Source organism: Manis pentadactyla, chromosome 15 (genome assembly GCF_030020395.1).
Source record: "Manis pentadactyla isolate mManPen7 chromosome 15, mManPen7.hap1, whole genome shotgun sequence".
In the NCBI taxonomy this organism is placed as follows: Eukaryota; Metazoa; Chordata; class Mammalia; order Pholidota; family Manidae; genus Manis; species Manis pentadactyla.
In genome coordinates, this window is record NC_080033.1 from 83,080,183 (window position 1) to 83,094,065 (window position 13,883).

The following is a 13,883-nucleotide window of genomic DNA, read 5'->3' on the forward strand; positions in this document are numbered from 1 at the left end:
CCTTTGTATAAACACAAACAGACCCTTTGCCTACACTTTTATATGCCCTTTATACCCTTGTGTAGAACTCGTTGGAGGTTACCACACAGGAACTGCCCTTTTTTTTTTTTTGCTTTGTTTTTGGTTTCACTAATCTACACTTACATGACGAATATTATGTTTACTAGGCTCTCCCCTATACCAGGTCTCCCCTATAAACCCCTTTACAGTCACTGTCCATCAGCATAGCAAAATGTTGTAGAATCACTACTTGCCTTCTCTGTGTTGTACAGCCCTCCCTTTTCTCCTACCCCCCCCATGCATGTTAATCTTAATACTCCCCTACTTCTCCCCCCCTTATCCCTCCCTACCCACCCATCCTCCCCAGTCCCTTTCCCTTTGGTACCTGTTAGTCCATTGTTGAGTTCTGTGATTCTGGTGCTGTTTTGTTCCTTCAGTTTTTCCTTTGTTCTTATATTCCACAGATAAGTGAAATCATTTGGTATTTCTCTTTCTCCGCTTGGCTTGTTTCACTGAGCATAATACCCTCCAGCTCCATCCATGTTGCTGCGAATGATTGGATTTGCCCTTTTCTTATGGCTGAGTAGTATTCCATTGTGTATATGTACCACATCTTCTTTATCCATTCATCTATTGATGGACATTTAGGTTGCTTCCAATTCTTGGCTATTGTAAATAGTGCTGCAATAAACATAGGGGTGCATCTGTCTTTCTCAAACTTGATTGCTGCGTTCTTAGGGTAAATTCCTAGGAGTGGAATTCCTGAGTCAAACGGTAAGTCTGTTTTGAGCATTTTGATGTACCTCCATACTGCTTTCCACAATGGTTGAACTAACTTACATTCCCACCAGCAGTGTAGGAGGGTTCCCCTTTCTCCACAGCCTCGCCAACATTTGTTGTTGTTTGTCTTTTGGATGGCAGCTATCCTTACTGGTGTGAGGTGATACCTCATTGTACTTTTAATTTGCATTTCTCTGATAATTAGCGATGTGGAGCATCTTTTCATGTGCCTGTTGGCCATCTGTATTTCTTTTTTGGAGAACTGTCTGTTCAGTTCCTCTGCCCATTTTTTAATTGGGTTATTTGTTTTTTGTTTGTTGAGGCGTGTGAGCTCCTTATATATTCTGGACGTTAAGCCTTTATCGGATGTGTCATTTTCAAATATATTCTCCCATACTGTAGGGATCCTTCTTGTTCTATTGATGGTGTCTTTTGCTGTACAGAAGCTTTTCAGCTTAATATAGTCCCACTTACTCATTTTTGCTGTTGTTTTCCTTGCCCGGGGAGATATGTTCAAGAAGAGGTCACTCATGTTTATGTCTAAGAGGTTTTTGCCTATGTTTTCTTCCAAGAGTTTAATGGTTTCATGGCTTACATTCAGGTCTTTGATCCATTTTGAGTTTACTTTTGTATATGGGGTTAGACAATGGTCCAGTTTCATTCTCCTACATGTAGCTGTCCAGTTTTGCCAGCACCACCTGTTGAAGAGACTGTCATTTCGCCATTGTATGTCCATGGCTCCTTTATCAAATATTAATTGACCATATATGTCTGGGTTAATGTCTGGATTCTCTAGTCTGTTCCATTGGTCTGTGGCTCTGCTCTTGTGCCAGTACCAAATTGTCTTGATTACTATGGCTTTATAGTAGAGCTTGAAGTTGGGGAGTGAGATCCCCCCTACTTTATTCTTCTTTCTCAGGATTGCTTTGGCTATTCGGGGTCTTTGGTGTTTCCATATGAATTTTTGAATTATTTGTTCCAGTTCATTGAAGAATGTTGCTGGTAGTTTCATAGGGATTGCATCAAATCTGTATATTGCTTTGGGCAGGATGGCCATTTTGTCGATATTAATTCTTCCTAGCCACGAGAATGGTATGAGTTTCCATCTGTTAGTGTCCCCTTTAATTTCTCTTAAGAGTGACTTGTAGTTTTCAGAGTATAAGTCTTTCACTTCTTTGGTTAGGTTTATTCCTAGGTATTTTATTTTTTTTGATGCAATTGTGAATGGAGTTGTTTTCCTGATTTCTCTTTCTGTTGGTTCATTGTTAGTATATAGGAAAGCCACAGATTTCTGTGTGTTGATTTTGTATCCTGCAACTTTGCTGTATTCCGATATCAGTTCTAGTAGTTTTGGGGTGGAGTCTTTAGGGTTTTTTATGTACAGTATCATGTCATCTGCAAATAGTGACAGTTTAACTTCTTCTTTACCAATCTGGATTCCTTGTATTTCTTTATTTTGTCTGATTGCCGTGGCTAGGACCTCCAGTACTATGTTAAATAACAGTGGAGAGAGTGGGCATCCCTGTCTAGTTCCCGATCTCAGAGGAAATGCTTTCAGCTTCTCACTGTTCAATATAATGTTGGCTGTGGGTTTATCATAGATGGCCTTTATTATGTTGAGGTACTTGCCCTCTATTCCCATTTTGCTGAGAGTTTTTAACATGAATGGATGTTGAACTTTGTCAAATGCTTTTTCAGCATCTATGGAGATGATCATGTGGTTTTTGTCTTTCTTTTTGTTGATGTGGTGGATGATGTTGATGGACTTTCGAATGTTGTACCATCCTTGCATCCCTGGGATGAATCCCACTTGGTCATGGTGTACGATCCTTTTGATGTATTTTTGAATTCGGTTTGCTAATATTTTGTTGAGTATTTTTGCATCTACGTTCATCAGGGATATTGGTCTGTAGTTTTCTTTTTTGGTGGGGTCTTTGCCTGGTTTTGGTATTAGGGTGATGTTAGCTTCATAGAATGAGTTTGGGAGTATCCCCTCCTCCTCTATTTTTTGGAAAACTTTAAGGAGAATAGGTATTATGTCTTCCCTGTATGTCTGATAAAATTCCGAGGTAAATCCATCTGGCCCGGGGGTTTTGTTCTTTGGTAGTTTTTGGATTACCGCTTCAATTTCGTTGCTGGTAATTGGTCTGTTTAGATTTTCTGTTTCTTCCTGGGTCAATCTTGGAAGGTTATATTTTTCTAGGAAGTTGTCCATTTCTCCTAGGTTTCCCAGCTTGTTAGCATATAGGTTTTCATAGTATTCTCCAATAATTCTTTGCATTTCCGTGGGGTCCGTCGTGATTTTTCCTTTCTCATTTCTGATACTGTTGATTTGTGTTGACTCTCTTTTCTTCTTAATAAGTCTGGCTAGAGGCTTATCGATTTTGTTTATTTTCTCGAAGAACCAGCTCTTGGTTTCATTGATTTTTGCTATTGTTTTATTCTTCTCAATTTTATTTATTTCTTCTCTGATCTTTATTATGTCCCTCCTTCTGCTGACCTTAGGCCTCATCTGTTCTTCTTTTTCCAATTTCGATAATTGTGACATTAGACCATTCATTTGGGATTGCTCTTCCTTTTTTAAATATGCTTGGATTGCTATATACTTTCCTCTTACGACTGCTTTTGGTGTGTCCCATAGAAGTTGGGGCTTAGTGTTGTTGTTGTCATTTGTTTCCATATATTGCTGGATCTCCATTTTGATTTGGTCATTGATCCATTGATTATTTAGGAGCGTGTTGTTAAGCCTCCATGTGTTTGTGAGCCTCTTTGCTTTCTTTGTACAGTTTATTTCTAGTTTTATGCCTTTGTGGTCTGAAAAGTTGATTGGTAGGATTTCAATCTTTTGGAATTTTCTGAGGCTCTTTTTGTGGCCTAGTATGTGGTCTATTCTGGAGAATGTTCCATGTGCACTTGAGAAGAATGTATATCCCGCTGCTTTTAGATGTAGAGTTCTATAGATGTCTATTAGGTCCATCTGCTCTACTGTGTTGTTCAGTGCTTCCGTGTCCTTACTTATTTTCTGCCCAGTGGATCTATCCTTTGGGGTGAGTGGTGTGTTGAAGTCTCCTAGAATGAATGCATTGCAGTCTATATCCCCCTTTAGTTCTGTTAGTATTTGTTTCACATATGCTGGTGCTCCTGTGTTGGGTGCATATATATTTAGAATGGTTATATCCTCTTGTTTGACTGAGCCCTTTATCATTATGTAGTGTCCTTCTTTATCTCTTGTTACTTTCTTTGTTTTGAAGTCTATTTTGTCTGATATTAGTACTGCAACCCCTGCTTTCTTCTCACTGTTGTTTGCTTGAAATATGTTTTTCCATCCCTTGACTTTTAGTCTGTACATGTCTTTGGGTTTGAGGTGAGTTTCTTGTAAGCAGCATATAGATGGGTCTTGCTTTTTTATCCATTCTGTTACTCTGTGTCTTTTGATTGGTGCATTCAGCCCATTAACATTTAGGGTGACTATTGAAAGATATGTACTTATTGCCATTGCAGGCTTTAAATTCGTGGTTACCAAAGGTTCGAAGTTAGCCTCTTTAGTATCTTACTGCCTAACTTAGCTCGCTTATTGAGCTGTTATATACACTGTCTGGAGATTCTTTTCTTCTCTCCCTTCTTGTTCCTCCTCCTCGATTCTTCATATGTTGGGTGTTTTGTGCTGTGCTCTTTCTAGGAGTGCTCCCATCTAGAGCAGTCCCTGTAAGATGTTCTGTAGAGGTGGTTTGTGGAAAGCAAATTCCCTCAGCTTTTGTTTGTCTGGGAATTGTTTAATCCCACCGTCATATTTGAATGATAGTCGTGCTGGATACAGTATCCTTGGTTCAAGGCCCTTCTGTTTAATTGTATTAAATATATCATGCCATTCTCTTCTGGCCTGTAGGGTTTCTGTTGAGAAATCTGACGTTAGCCTGATGGGTTTCCCTTTATAGGTGACCTTTTTCTCTCTAGCTGCCTTTAACACTCTTTCCTTGTCCTTGATCTTTGCCATTTTAGTTATTATGTGTCTTGGTGTTGCCCTTCTTGGATCCTTTCTGTTAGGGGTTCTGTGTATTTCCGTGGTCTGTTCGATTACTTCCTCCCCCAGTGTGGGGAAGTTTTCAGCAATTATTTCTTCTAAGATACTTTCCATCTCTTTTCCTCTCTCTTCTTCTTCTGGGACCCCTGTAATACGGATATTGTTCCTTTTGGATTGGTCACACAGTTCTCTTAATATTGTTTCATTCCTGGAGATCCTTTTGTCTCTCTCTATGTCAGCTTCTATGCGTTCCTGTTCTCTGATTTCAATTCCATCAATGGCCTCTTGCATTCTATCCATTCTGCTTATAAACCCTTCCAGAGTTTGTTTCATTTCTGCGATCTCCTTTCTGGCATCTGTGATCTCCTTCCGGACTTCATCCCATTTCTCTTGCGTATTTCTCTGCATATCTGTCAGCATGTTTATGATTCTTATTTTGAATTCTTTTTCAGGGAGACTGGTTAGGTCTGTCTCCTTCTCTGGTGTTGTCTCTGTGATCTTTGTCTGCCTGTAGCTTTGCCTTTTTATGGTGATAGGAATAGTCTGCAGAACTGGGACGAGTGGCGGCTGGAAGGACTTCCTTTCTTGTTGGTTTGTGGCCCTCCTCTCCTGGGAGAACAGCGACCTCTAGTGGCTTGTGCTGCGCAGCTGCGCGCAGACAGGGTTTCTGCTTCCTGCCCGGCTGCTATGGAGTTAATCTCCGCTGTTGCTGTGGGCGTGGCCTGGCTCGGGCAGCTGCTCCAAAATGGTGGAGTCGCGTTGGAGCAGGAGCTGCTGGGAGGCTATTTATCTCCGTAAGGGGCCTCCCTGCTCCCTGCAGCCCAGGGGTTAGGGTGCCCAGAGATCCCGGATTCCCTACCTCTGGATTAAGTGACCCGCCCTGCCCCTTTAAGACTTCTAAAAAGCACCCGCCAAAACAAAACAACGCCCACCAAAAAAAAAAAAGAAAAAAAAATTTTTTTTAATTAAAAAAAAAAAAAAAGTTTTTAATTAAAAAAAAAAAAAAAAGGTGGTTGTTCGTTTTTCTTTATTCTCCGGTGCCAGCCTCAGGCCTCTGCTCACCGGTCTTTCTGCCCTGTTTCCCTAGTATTGGGGTCCCTATCCCTTTAAGACTTCCAAAAAGCACTCGCCAAAACAAAACAGCAAAAAAGCAAAAAAAAATGGTCGCGCGCTTTTCTTATGTCCTCCGGTGCCAGGCCTCCGGTGCCCGCTCACTGTTCTTGCTGCCCTGTTTTCCCAGTATCGAGCGCCCTGCACTCTGGCCCGGATGGCGGGGGCTGGGTGCTCGGCAGTCCTGGGCTCCGTCTCCCTCCCGCTCTGCCTGCTCTTCTCCCGCCGGGAGCTGGGGGGAGGGGCGCTCGGCTCCCGCGGGGCCGGGGCTTGTATCTTACCCCCTTCGCGAGGCGCTGGGTTCTCTCAGGTGCGGATGTGGTCTGGATATTGTCCTGTGTCCTCTGGTCTTTATTCTAGGAAGGGTTGTCTTTGTTATATTTTCATAATATATGTGGTTTTGGGAGGAGATTTCCGCTGCTCTACTCACGCCGCCATCTTCCGCCCCAGTGTTGTCTTTTTTAATGCTGGTACATAGCAATAAGGGCTTTTTTTGTTGTTGTTATCATTAATCTACAATTACATGAAGAACATTATGTTTACTAGGCTCCTTCAGTAATAAGGGCTTTTAAGGGCTGCTTGCAAAGGCTTTTCATGTTCTCTAGCCAGTCCAAGAATGTTTAGAAAGGATCTACAAAGTGCTTCTGTTTGTTTTACTTCCAGAAGGGAACTAGAAGCAGCCTACTAATCATGTTTTTTTAAGATAGAGCTGCACCGTTTCATGAGACACATTTTGCTGTCTCTTAATCTTAGATCAGAGGACCTTAAGGATTGAAACATGTAATTTACTCCCCCTTTTTTTCCTGTTAGAACAGAGAAAAGGTAAAATCTTCCAGCTCCTAATATACATTAACCAGTCTGTTAACCTGCTCACAGAGAGTTGACTTTGTGGCAGCTTGCACGGCTGCCATCTGAGGTTTTCTTACTTGAATCTACTTATCATCTGGGCCCACACTTTACCCTCCAAGCAGCCTGTCCTGTGGCCGTCAAGCTACTTTCATTTGTGATTCTGTTAACATCTGTGAAGAAAGGTACAGGCTTGGTCATGTGATCGTGAGGCTGTCCCCATTTTAAACACTGAATGTGTGCGGCCCTTGGACAGGATAGAGCCTTCTGTGTAGGGCGGGCTCTGGGTTCCTGTTGTGCCTTTTTTCACATTCATTTAAGGGCCTGGATGCTGAAGGGATTGCTCTCCAGCAGATTCGTGATACTTTCTCAAATATACATTCCTAACTAATTATTTCCTCACATTGGCTAGTTTAAATTGGAAAAATACTTAGTAAGTTGAAGTAGTTTATTATTCTGTAATTAGCAGATACTATATGAAGAACAGTTATCTCAAGCTTCTAACTCTCACGTAGGTTTCAGATGGTCTGTGTTGTGGTTGGGTGGCTGGACGTGCTCTCTCCAGAGTGGGTCCTGCAGGCAGATTCTGATGGTTAAACACCTTACCTCTTCCTTGTAGGTGGGACTTACTACTTTAACACTTCAAGGATGAAGCAGAAGACTAAGGGCAGTGATAAACCCAAGGGGAGGACCACTGAAGATGACGAAGGTACATGTCTCTGATGTTCCTAAGTACTGGCAACCTTGGTACGGATGCTCCCGTCTAAGCAACAGGAAGCCTGTCTTAAAAGTAGGGTGAGCCAGGGAGGGGTGTGTCCCTTGCCCTTTGCACACCTGTTTGCAATCTCTAATGTGGAGCTGGATGTAGGTTGGTCCTAGAAGCTTTTATACTTTGAAATTATTTTGTGTAAGCTAGCAGGTGGGACCTCAGTGAGTGGGTTGTAGGTGGCCTCAGACAGCTTGTGATGGTATCTGTCTTGAAACATGTTGCTGAGCAGTTGCCCCATTGCAGATGCTCTGGGTGTTGAGGCTGTGGGGCCTGGCAGCCCTGACACCTCTGCTTGCCCTGCTCTCAGAGGAGAGGAGGCGTAGGGAACGGGAGGACCAGATGTACCGTGAGCGGCTGCGCACCCTGTTTGTCATCGCTGTGGTCATGAGCCTGCTCAACGCACTCAGCACCGGCGGGGGCAGCATTTCCTGGACTGACTTCGTCAACGAGATGCTGGCCAAGGGCGAGGTGCAGCGGGTCCAGGTGGTGCCTGAGAGTGACGTGGTGGAGGTCTACCTGCACCCTGGCGCCGTGGTGTTCGGGCGGCCTGTGAGTGAGTGTGGCTGGCCCCGCACATGTCTTACTTAAAGGGGTCCCGGGAAGCCACCAGGGGTGGCCTGGGAGGAGGAACTCCCAGGGAGGCAGGCTTTTATACAGGCCCACGTACAGAGAGGGCCTGTGGACTGGGCAGGGCCTTGGCTGTGGCTCCCTGGCACCGGGCCTGAGGCCAGGGTGGTCTCGCTCGGTGGGTCTGGGCATGTATGTGGCTGGAGTGGGCTGGGGGCAGCAGCAGGGCCACTTGGGCAGATGCAGGTGAGTTGAGGTGACCAGGGATGTCCAGCGGCAGGAACTGACAGCCCTCTGGTGGCTAGGAGATAGGAGTCCAGTGCGGACCCTGCTCACCTCACCACCTCAGGCACCCCCAGCAGAGAGCCAGCATGGGCAGAGCTGGAGAGCAGGGCTTGCAGTTGATGGAGAGGACTCTGCTGAGGGCTGAGGGGGTGGGACTGCGCTGGCAGGGGGTGGGCGCCGGAGGCAGGCCCTCAGGCACATCGGCCCTAGGAGGTGGGTGTCTGGAGGCTGTGCATAGGCTACAGAACCTCATGGGAAGGACTCACTCACCCTCTGCGGTCCTTCCTGTCTCCCGGATCACCTCTTCATCCCCCAAAGAAGGGTCGGGTTGTCTTGAGGACATTTCTAAGCACTTCCTCCACTAGGGTCTTCCTGTTGCTTCTATGCTGGCTGCTTTGGTCATGTTTCAGGCCACGGCCCCATCTGGGCTTATGAGTCACATTTAGTTGTTGTGTGTCTGTAGCCTCCTTTCCATTTTTTGTTAAAAGTTTGGACAGTGGGAAAACTAGATGGGTAGAATCGTGCCTCTTCCTTCAGACTGAGCGGCCCCAGGCCTCCTGCTGTCCACTGGGTCTGCTCACCTGGAGAACAGGTTCACTCCAAGCGGAGTGCCCCCGCCTGGCAGCATGCCACCCTGTGCCGGAGTACGTCCTGTGCACACCCTGTCCCTGTCCTGGTCTCCGGAGGGTCGTGTGTTTAGCGGAGCGCTCACCCTGCTCCGACTGTGGGCGCAGCCCGCCCGGGTCTCCCTTTCAGACCCGATGTCGTGCATAGTGTTGGCAGCTGGTGTCGGTTGACAAGAGCCTATAATTTAGCTGGAGTGATAGGATCGACACAGTCTGTTAGACAGACAGCAAAAGTTAAATTTAAACCTCAGCACACAGCGGAGGTGAGGGGAGGTGACAGGTGCCGCATGACTCTGGGATGAGTGACCTGGTCCTCGTCGCAGAAGCAGCGATGGTGTTCACGCAGGTGGTCAAGGACACGTGGGAGCTGAACTGGCTCCCAGAGTCACCCTTTTTGCTCTTCGGTCTTGATGCCGAAAGAGCCATTTCTGTGTTTTGCCCTTTTTTGCCAATTGGTGACTCTATTTACACGGCCAGGCGTCTGAGTGATGGAGGCCTATGGTGAAGTCCACGGCAAACTTTTGGGCTCTGGTGGGTTAATCCAGAAACTGAGGCCCCTGGGTGTTGGCATTCAGCACACATCACAGCCAATATGAGGTGCCTGGTGGGTCCCCTTGTGCCGCCCCTCATCTGGCCTTGTTACCCCACAGTGTGGAGCCTGGCTGGCTTCTCATTCCCCAAGGAATGTTTTGGCACTCCTAAGAGCCAGGACATTGCTCAATCTAGATTCCAAGAGTGGGTTTAGAACAGTCCCCACTGATGCTCCTGCCCTTGTGGGTTACTCAGAGGTTTGCTCTCAAGAGATTTTAGACCAGCCATGAGGAATCTTATGACCAGGTCAGCTCACTGAGAAGTGATTTGGGGACCCGGCATGGAGTCTCGGTCTGCTGCTGAAGCCTGCGTGCCTGGGGAGGTATTGCTCCAGGAAGCCGCCTGCTCCCTTGGTCTCTTCTCTATCCAGGAAGGTTTACTGAGAGAATAAAACAAACAAACCTTTGTTGAGCTTGGATCTGGCCACTGGCTAAGCATAGCACTGGATTTGTTGCCTCAGCACCCCCTGTGGTCCCAGTCCAGTCCTGTGGCCCATCGTCGTGTCCCTGTTCTGCACCCGTGGCCAGAGTCCTAGGCAGGGCTTAAATGCAGATGCCACCCTCCGTTTCCTCAAAGCATTCCTGTTAGTGGAAACAGACAAGACATTGACGTTTTGGAGTAATTGTGTTTGAGAAAACTGAAACTTTTTAGATGTGAAGTGGTTTCTGAATGGCAGGTGAGAGCCCCTGCCTCCAGGACCCTGAAGCTGTGTGTGCAGTGTGCTTGAGGATGGCTCTGGGGTCTGGGTCGGTGGCCTGTCCTGTTTGTCACTCTCACTGCCCCTCTGCTTTCAGCGGCTGGCCTTGATGTACCGGATGCAGGTGGCCAACATCGATAAGTTTGAAGAGAAGCTTCGAGCAGCTGAAGATGAGCTGAACATTGAAAGCAAGGACAGGATCCCGGTTTCCTATAAGCGTACAGGGTTCTTTGGAAAGTATGTTGGTTCGGGCTGGCTGCTGAGCTGCTTTGTAGTGTGGGAAGCAAGCCGCAGCTACCTGAATACTCTTATGTGGGGGTGTAAGGTGCCTGGGGAGTCTGGAGGTCTGAGCCTGTCGGGGGTCGTCACTCTCCCTGGCTGCCTCTGGCATTTCTTCGCTCAGCTCATGGTGGAATTGCTGTCTTCCGCAAAGAGGAACGCAGAACAGAAACAGGCAGGGACGTCCAGTAGAGACTGTGGTTCCCTGTAGCTGAGAGAAGTGGAGACACGTAGGCCGCAGGACCTGTGGGCTCCTTAGTGGGAGTCCAGCATCACTGCTGTGGCTCTCTGAGCTGTGCACGGGACCCACCGTGGCTGCAGCCCGTGTGCAGAGGTGTGTCATTGGCTTGCTGACATGCCTAGGTTCTGCTAATGCCTTCGCCCCCCAACCCCAGGAAGCGAGGGGTCTCTAAGTCTGCAGCCCTCTGGACTCTGGGTGCTCGGGGCTCAGGCTGGGGGTGACAGTCCCCAGGTGCAGGGCTGCTGCCGCAGGGCTTCCTTGTCCTGAGGCTTTTGCCTCACTGACCAAAATTGGAAGCAGAGTGTATGAAACTTGAGACTCGCTCCCGTTGGGTATTAATTACCGGGAGGCTCTGGGTGGCCAAGCCTGTGTGTGGTGTCAGCCGTTCTGGCGTCCGCCATGGCCAGGTGCTCTGTCTCCAGTGCTCTGCGCCTTCTGACAGTTTGGGAGAACTCAATAAAGAGGGTGGTAGGTGAGGACTAGACAAGGAAACCCATTTGCAGGATTGTCTGTGCCCTGACTTTGAGGCCTGTCTGTTGGTTGCCGCAGTGCAGCCAGGCCTGTAACCGCCTGTCTTTCTTATGCCAGTGCGCTCTATGCCTTGGGGATGACGGCAGTGGGCCTGGCCATCCTGTGGTATGTCTTCCGTCTGGCTGGAATGACAGGACGGGAAGGCGGATTCAGCGCTTTCGTAAGTCACACACATTACATCCTGCTGAACTTGTGGTCTGGGAGCGGCCTGCCCACCCTGGCTGGCCGGGCGCTCTCCCCACCCCCATGCACGAGTGTGCCCTGAGACCGAACCTTGCAGTGGCCATCCCGGAGCCATAACTTAGCAGCTGGTCTTTCCATGGCTGACGGGAGCCTATAACTGAGGCCTCTCCCTCCAACTGGTGGCTGCACTCAGGGAGTTTTAGGGCACTTTGCTCTGAGGTTTTTAACACCTGCTGGGCATGACTTTGTTTGGTTTCCCCTACTAGCTAACACTGAGAAATTTTTAAAAGTTGTCTTTACGAGAACAACCTAAACACAGTCTGGAAATACTCTCCTGCTGTGGCATTTGCTACAGTGTTCACACTCTCTCCCACCCAGGACTCAGTGGCAGAGTCCTTTGTCAGCAGAGGGCCAGAGCCCCATAGAAGCAATAGGTGCACAGGGCAGCTCCTGGTCCCTCCTGGGAGCTGTGACAATCAGGGATGAGTGTCTGCAGCTAAAGGCTCACGGTCTCATTCAGTGGCAGTATGTCATCTCCTTGGGGGTTGTACTGAATCACATGCACCTGGTCTGCTAATTCTTGCCTACCTTCAGCTGTTCATTTTTATTGTTGCTGTATGTAAGTAGTGATGAATTCCATGCACATGCATCTTCCGAGCATCTATAGCTCAAGTTTACTCCCCTCACTAAAAGCTTTGTCTGTCTTGCTTGATGTCCAAAAGTTTACCAGTTAACATTTCTACCAAGACTCAGAGAATTGAGTGTTGTACATTACTTTTATGATCAGTAAAGGAAATTACACAGTAATGTGAAAAATCACATGGGCAAATAAGATAGTCTGAGCAGAAGATACTGTTAACTTACCTGCTTTGTATAGGTTTGTGTTATAAGGCAAATTGCTAGACGCTAGACAGCTTACTGTAAATAAGGTACAATAAACATTTCTCCATGCATGTCTGGAAGGTAAGCTTGACTGAATCTGTCTGAATGGACACCATTCCGTTCAGGTGTGGGCTGGCATTTCTGGCTGTGGGAGGAGGGCCGGCAAGGGCTGGGGGGGACACAGCCGTGGCAGCTCCGAGGTGCACACAGAGCTAGCATGGAGGAGCTCATCTTCCCTCCCTGCTAGGGGCCCTTTGTCCTTCTGCCCAGAATCAACTCAAAATGGCTCGTTTCACGATTGTGGATGGCAAGATGGGGAAAGGAGTCAGCTTCAAAGATGTAGCAGGAATGCATGAAGCCAAACTGGAAGTGGTGGAGTTCGTGGATTACCTGAAGGTGCGTGCACATGCTGAGCAGGAGGCTGCTGCGGACACTGTCCCAGGGAGGGTTGCCCTGCTCGGCCATGTGCAGAGGGCATGCGTAGGTGTTGCCAGGAGGCCCACACCCCTCACTGGCGCATGGGAGCCGTTGGGAGCACCGAGGCTCCCAGTGCTCTCTGCTCTTCCCAGAACCTCACGGACTGCAGCCCCTTGGTGATGGTACATGAGCCGAGCTTCTTGCCAGTCCTTGAAATTTATCTCTGAAGCACCTGTGATCAGGGTCACACATCTGCTTTTCTAGAGCCCGGAGCGCTTCCTTCAGCTGGGCGCCAAAGTTCCGAAGGGTGCGCTGTTGCTTGGCCCCCCTGGCTGTGGGAAGACGCTGCTCGCCAAGGCTGTGGCGACTGAGGCTCAGGTGCCCTTCCTGGCGATGGCGGGCTCGGAGTTTGTGGAGGTCATCGGAGGTAGGCCTTGCTGGGGCTGGGGGTGGGCCACTAGCCTCTGTGCGGGCAGCCGAGCTGGTGAGGAGGGGGGATAGAACGTTACAGGAAGCATGTTCAGGCAGGGTTGGGTGACGGTCTTTGAAGCCACTTCCACTTGGTGGCCTGGGGGTTTCAGGAGGATGAGACTGCCAGGGTGGCCACCCTGGCTCCCGCCTCAGTGAGCAGCTGGGACTCTTCTGCCACCTGTCTGCTTCCTGGTCCCCTGTTTCCTTCAGGCCTCGGCGCAGCCCGCGTGCGGAGCCTTTTCAAGGAAGCCCGGGCCCGGGCCCCCTGCATTGTGTACATTGATGAGATTGACGCTGTGGGCAAGAAGCGCTCTGCCAGCGTGTCCGGCTTCTCCAACACGGAGGAGGAGCAGACTCTCAACCAGCTTCTGGTGGAGATGGATGGTGAGTGCCCACCGCCAGTGTCCTCTGGGGTGGGAAGTTCTAGGTGGACCGTGCTGCTCATGTTTACGGTTGCAGAGTGTATGTGGTACACACAGGTGTCTTTTCTCATGTTGCTGGTCTGCTGTTTCTCCAGCACAGCACCTGCCACAGGTGAGGATATGGTCATCAGAGAGCTGTCCTAGCAGGTCCCAGCTAGAAATAAG

At 48.3% G+C, this 13,883-nt stretch overlaps 1 protein-coding gene across 3 annotated transcripts in view; it reads left to right on the forward strand.

Moving 5' to 3' along the window:
• SPG7 (SPG7 matrix AAA peptidase subunit, paraplegin) overlaps positions 1–13,883 on the forward strand; it is a 33,827-nt gene that overhangs the window by 3,825 nt on the left and 16,119 nt on the right. For all 3 annotated transcript variants that reach the window (XM_036924285.2, XM_036924286.2, XM_057493051.1), the window contains exons 3-9: positions 7,377–7,466; positions 7,834–8,075; positions 10,390–10,529; positions 11,401–11,503; positions 12,679–12,804; positions 13,090–13,252; positions 13,507–13,680. In XM_036924285.2, the coding sequence (XP_036780180.2) occupies positions 7,377–7,466; positions 7,834–8,075; positions 10,390–10,529; positions 11,401–11,503; positions 12,679–12,804; positions 13,090–13,252; positions 13,507–13,680 (1,038 nt within the window). The remainder of the gene's footprint in view (positions 1–7,376; positions 7,467–7,833; positions 8,076–10,389; positions 10,530–11,400; positions 11,504–12,678; positions 12,805–13,089; positions 13,253–13,506; positions 13,681–13,883) is intronic.